This window comes from Aptenodytes forsteri, unplaced genomic scaffold (assembly GCF_000699145.1).
Source record: "Aptenodytes forsteri isolate BGI_AS27 unplaced genomic scaffold, ASM69914v1 Scaffold284, whole genome shotgun sequence".
Classification (NCBI taxonomy): domain Eukaryota; kingdom Metazoa; phylum Chordata; class Aves; order Sphenisciformes; family Spheniscidae; genus Aptenodytes; species Aptenodytes forsteri.
In genome coordinates, this window is record NW_008794445.1 from 1062360 (window position 1) to 1068363 (window position 6004).

Below are 6004 nucleotides of genomic sequence, written 5' to 3' on the forward strand. Positions count from 1 at the left end.
CACCCAAAAACCCGGCGCCCAGCCGCCAAGCATCAGGCCATTACGGCCTGGGTGAGGAACGGGCGACTCTTCGAAGCACTACAGAGAAGCAGCTAACACCGAGTTACAGGGCTCTGCACGCTGACCAGCGCACCCACGAGCTTCACACAGCCTCAATCCCTCCATCTGTTCCCCTTTTCGTGCTGGTGAGCAAACCCCCGAGAACGGGTGGCAGGTCTGGGGCTGGCGCTGCAGAGCTGGGCGAGAACCAGGGGCAGAACGGGCGACTCTTCGAAGCACTACAGAGAAGCAGCTAACACCGAGTTACAGGGCTCTGCACGCTGACCAGCGCACCCACGAGCTTCACACAGCCTCAATCCCTCCATCTGTTCCCCTTTTCGTGCTGGTGAGCAAACCCCCGAGAACGGGTGGCAGGTCTGGGGCTGGCGCTGCAGAGCTGGGCGAGAACCAGGGGCAGTGAGCAACTTGCCTCTGCCCAGAAAACACGACGCTTTTGACAGCTTCCTTCCTTCTAGCTGAAGCAAGGGCAGCCTGTTGACGGAGCACGTACTTTGTTTTGCTGCTTGAGAAGCAGATGTCATGGAAATTTCTAGAATGCAAAGTTGGGGCCTTTCCCCCCCCCCCCCCCTCCTTTTTTTTGGGTCCCATCCACACTGAACCTAAACAAACCCTCCTCCTCCCTCAAGAGCATTTCTAGAGAAAAAGTCAGGCTGCTTTTGATCAGCGCTGACGACACGTATAAACAAACGCGGCCATCCAGGCTATTCATGGCAGCACCTGTACCGCGGGAATTCTCTCCCATCTGAAACTGGGGCTTTTATACAAGCTCGGATGCCACACAATGGAGCAGGGGGAAGGATTTCACCCAGGCTTCAGAATGAGACGTAACACAGGACCGAGCTCTGCTGATGAACGACCGTCCCTGTATCCAGCAGCTCTCCCGAGCTGCCCACCCGCAGCAGCCGGAGAAGGGGCTGCCCTTTCCCAGTGGCCACGCGCGCGGGTAACAGGCCAAGGCAAGAGATGAATCTGAAGAATTTTAAGAGATGGCAGATTAAACAAAAGTATTCCTTCTCCCTTTCTGCTCTCGGGGCGAGAGGTCAGGAGCGGGCTGGACCAGCGGAGAAAGGCCACAACCAGAGATGAAAGGTGTTAAGATAAAAGGAAGAATCCCCAGAGAAAGAACTTTTGTGCTGGGTATAACCGGACGGGGAAGGGCGCCGGGGACGTTTCTAGTCGCAGGAAACGCAACCCTGCTTCATGCAAAGCCGGGACGGCTGGGAGCCAAGGGCAGACGGACGCGCGTGTGAAGGAATGCACCGGCATTCCTCAGCTCTTCCAGGGGGTCTCTCCCCCTCGCCCTGCCTCCCCCCATGCCAAGGAAGCTGCTGAAGCGGACGTTGTGCAATTGGGCGGCAAGCCAGGGGCTGTGTGCGTCGGCAGGGGAATAAACATGGATGGAAGGAGACTTCCTGGCAGCTAGTGGAGGAGTTGTGGGGGTGGCACGGACACTGAAAACCCTCAGAACAAAAACTTTCTCAGCCTGCAGACATCTGATCCCCAATGGAATGCCTTTAAAACAAATAAGGCTTTCCTGATCCCCCCCGAACACCACATTTGGTTTTCCTGATCTCTCCCAAACACTACCTTTGGTCCCTCCTTGATCTCGACTTGGAGTCTTCCCATCAGCCCTTATGCTCACATCTCCTTAAGCGGCAACTTCCCAGAAGACAAAGCAAAACCAAGCACGTGCTCAGCACATGAACCAAACTTCTGCCTTGAAAAGGATGCCCCAAACTATGAAGATCAAAGCAAAAATTTCTCCTCTACCCCTACCCGTTTGCAGCTATCCTACTCACGGACACCGCCTAGGGATGGGCTTTTAGCCGTGGGGATAATGGTCAAGACCAGATACACGCATCACTCTGAGAGCAGAGGACGCAGCGACGATCCCCAGGCCCTCCTGCAAAACAAAAACTTCATGTTTGTCTGTAAGGCTCCAGAATGAATTGCTGGAAGCTGGCCCTTGCCCGCAGCTTCAATCCTGCCTGCACCTATGCCACCAGGGCTGCAAGACGGGCAGACCCTGCCGACAAATGCGTGTACACAGCAGGCTGTGCAGCTGCTCACTCACCATCCGGTGGGAGAGCACACGCAGCGTGTCAGCAAGCCTGCACAACTCGGGAACTTTCAGCCTCTTTTTGAAGACCTTTCTTCACATGCACACACTCTGTTTGCCGTTTTCCAGTCATCCGAGATGATCCTCTTGTAATCCCAGCTAATTCGATCTACTGGAAGACTTGGAACAATACAAGAGTTAAGCTAATAACCCCTATTCTCTCCTCCTTAGGGTGGGTGCTACCAGAGCCTGGCCTGCCTCTATTAGCATTTACGTGCTTTCTGACCACCACAGAAACAACTTCACCCTCTTCAGCTTCTTCTCACCAGCACCCTCGAGTGATGCAGCCTTTGGGCTTGCAACACACAGCCCTGCTCAGGAGCCAGCAGCCACCCTCCTTGGCCTGGGGCGTATCTGCGAGCACGCCACCACCGAGGAGAGCACCGGAGGCTCTCACGCTCAGCTTGTGGAAGCTGCAAGTCACATTTGTGGCCGCCAGCTGGGTGGACACGCCACCACAGCACAGGCAGAAAGATCTCCTTGGGAAAGAGTGGGAGGGAACAAGCTGTTTCCACTTCCTTCTCCTTCCGGCACGGCAGGGTGTGGGAATGGCACAGAGCATCTCCTCCAGGCTCAACAAAATGACAGCTTGCTCAGGAGATGGTTCACACTTTGCTGGGCAACTTGAGGAGCTTCCTGTGCTAGCCCCCGCCCTGGGAGCAGGACTTCATCTGCAGAGGGGGAGCAGCTCCATCTGCATGATACGTGAGTGAAAATTAAGCCCTTTTTTCCCTGTAAAACACAGCAGCAGGATGCCCCGACTCTGTAGACTGAGGAGTTGTTTACAAGGAGAGACAACGGAGGTGAGCACAGCCGTCAGAGGAGTTTTTGCATTTCTTAAACTACCTAATCACTGGCACAGGGAAAAAATAAGTCAATTACGTAAACCAAAGCCATGGCCTTCTCCAGCCACTCTGCTCCCTCCTGGGAGCCAGGCAGCACAGGGAACACGCCCAACAGGCATGTAAAACACTAGTGTAAGCGCCAAGGTCCACACTTGTCAAGAGCGGGACACATGCTCCTGTTGCTTATGTGTGTTCTCCGACCTGGCTCCCACCTGTCCAAACAAAGCCCACGGTGTCTCCTTGTGCTGTGGCTTAAGGACGGGACATTATCACCCAGCAAGAAACCTTGTTCAAGGAAGGGAAAGAGAGGATGGGCTGGCTGCACAAAGAACTATGTTCAGGAGCAGAGCAGACTGGGGCTTGTTACTTCACGTTCCTGCCCTGCACCTGAGCAGCCCATGCACGCAGCAGAACGCTGCGTATGCTGCAGGCTCCAAGGCCAGGCAAGCATTTACGCTGACAGATGCCTGCAAGGCTTAGAGGACACCTTTCTGCAGAATTAGAGGCGGGGATGCTGAGCACGAGCAGCAGAGCTGGAGGAGAGCCATGCAGCGAAATCCACCTACTAACGAGTGACCCAAGGGATCAGGAACCTGTAGGCGCTGGGCTTGCCCTCCCCACCGATGCCACTGCCGTGCGGGCACACCTCTCCCTGGGGAGGGACCTTCTTTGCACCGCCAGCAAAAGAGAGACCGCACTCTTCCGGCTCCTACCTCGTACTCAATAGCAAGGTCTGTGTGATCGTCAATGTCCACTTTGGCCATCAGCACCTTCCCCTCCTGCTTGGCCACCATCTTCTCTAACCTGGGGCCTAGTATCTTGCAGGGGCCACACCACCTGATGGAGAAAGAGGACAGGGGACATTAGAGGCGGCAAGCGCAGCAGCAGCAGCCGTGGAAGGCTTGCTGGTACACCAGTGCCTTTACCACCATCGCCGTTCCATTCGAGAGCCAGCCTGGAAACACCATTCCCGAACCATGGCTTAGGAAAACATTTCTCTCACAAAGGAGCTGTCAAAGGTTTTTTTCTGTGTCTGTGTGGTGAGGGGGCTGAGCGGCAGAAGAGGTCACCATTCAGCATTCGCGGTGCTTTTGATGTCATTTCGATCACACCGCAGTCTGCTCTGCCAGCCTTGGTGGTCCTCCTGCCCCCGCTTCTCGGCTCTTCATCACTACCCTGCTTTGCATCCTCGCTGGCACGTACGTGCAAAGCTGTGACCCTGCTGACCACAAAGCCGCCCTAGAGCGAGTGTCGCTGCTGGGTGCGGGGGTCTCAGCCCACACTCAGATTGGTTTATGCCGATCATCAGATCACAGACTTCCCCTCCGCACTCACTGCAGGGTTTACAGAAACTCCCCTTTAGCTGCAAAACTCGCAGAGGCATTGCATCTCTTCAAAGAGAGACCACCTATTCCAAACCCAGGTGCAGCAACAGCAGACTTTGCGAGGCCCTGTACACAGAAAACACCTCCTGCATCCTCTAACCGCACCAGTTAGGATGGCATGAACTTACTCAGTTCAAGGAAAACATGAGTTAAAGCTCCAAGTGCCCTTTTCTTTTAAAATTGAAGCTTTAGTAAACTTTGTTCCTCCTCAGCCTCCCTCTGTATCAGGTTTCAGGCTTTCAATTATTTGTCTTCTCCCTGGATGATCCCAATTAACGTTCAATTTGGTTTGTCAGTTTGGTCTATTTAGAGCAGAAGTTTTCGGGCTGTTTCATACTCTGCCCAGAATCAGCCACAACAGGCTCACAGGACAGACAGCGCTGCGGGACTATGAAAATACGTGAAAAAAGAAAGATAATCAGTACCGTTAATCCAGCAGATAACATCTAGGAGTATTTTTACTGGCAAGAAGACGACAACATTTTTATCGATGACAAATGCTGCTGTTGGCATCACGTGGCTGTTACTAATACATAACGGCATTTGCTGTCAAGAGCCGCGCTTCAAGAGCACGCAGCATAAGAAAACTGGAGAGACGCAACATGTCGGTGCAGGGGGAAGAACTTCCACGGCCGTTAAGATCATTTAGTGTTTTTAAGACGACGTTTAATCCACGAAGCTAAAAAAAGGAAATATCAGAGCTTTTTTTTTGAGGTGTCTTTCACAGGATGATGCAACGCCGGGGCCAGGGTGACACCCGAGCACTTGGGAGGTGCGGCGACACTGCCCTGGGGAACACCTTCCTGGCACTGGTGTTTTACACTCTTGCAGGGTGTAGCTACACCTACAGCAGTGCAACCCAATGAGTGAAACCTCCTCTATGGATTGCATTGCCATAGGAGCAGAAGCACCTTTTAACACCAGACACCCGGCAGGGCGGTCGGCAGCTCCACGGCTTGGGAAGTCCTCGGGCATACTCACATCCCCGGTGCGCCCAGAGTGCCACACCGTGCCAGGAAAGCAGCAGGGACACGCCTGCACGTGTGATGGCTGAGCGGGGCACAAGAGCAGTCGGGGGGAACTTACTGCGCGTGGAAGTCCACCACAACGGGTTTGGGGTTGTTCACCACCCGGTCCTGGAAGTCGCTGCCATCCTGCACGTTGAAGGTGCTCCTGCAGCCTGCTGAGGTGCCGAAGGCCCTGCCGTGAGGTGCCAGGGGGGCACATGGTGCCAGGGGACCCTGGGAGGGCAGCGTCCTGGGTGCGAGGGACAGCAGCCGCTGGAGCGCCAGCCTTTGGGCCATCTGTGGGGAGAGAAGGTATGTGGGGCGGGTACACCCCACAGCCGGTCCCACTGCAGCAGTGCCCCGCTCAGGGTCCCCTCGGCAGGGCAGCCCCCAAGCCAGGAGGTGCCCTAGATAGAAACATATGAGGCGTCGCATGGGAGCGCTTACTGCCCCTACGCCCAGCCCTCGCCACCCCACTGCAGCTCCAGCCCCACAGCCGTGGGGTCCCACCCGCCGTGGAGCCCCCAGCTATGGACCCCAGCTTCCTCCCCATCTCTATGGGGCAGGGACCCCCGCCCCAGGCACAGG

At 55.3% G+C, this 6004-nt stretch overlaps 1 protein-coding gene across 1 annotated transcript in view; it reads right to left on the minus strand.

The window, feature by feature from the left end:
* The window catches only part of TXN2 (thioredoxin 2), an 8328-nt gene extending 2594 nt beyond the window's left edge, over positions 1 to 5734 (minus strand). The window contains exons 1-2 of the mRNA XM_009289939.1: positions 5496 to 5734; positions 3738 to 3861 (exon numbers count right to left, since the gene is read on the minus strand). Coding sequence (XP_009288214.1) covers positions 3738 to 3861; positions 5496 to 5713 — 342 coding nt within the window. The 5' untranslated portion in view covers positions 5714 to 5734. The remainder of the gene's footprint in view (positions 1 to 3737; positions 3862 to 5495) is intronic.
* Between the last annotated feature and the right edge of the window lie 270 nt (positions 5735 to 6004).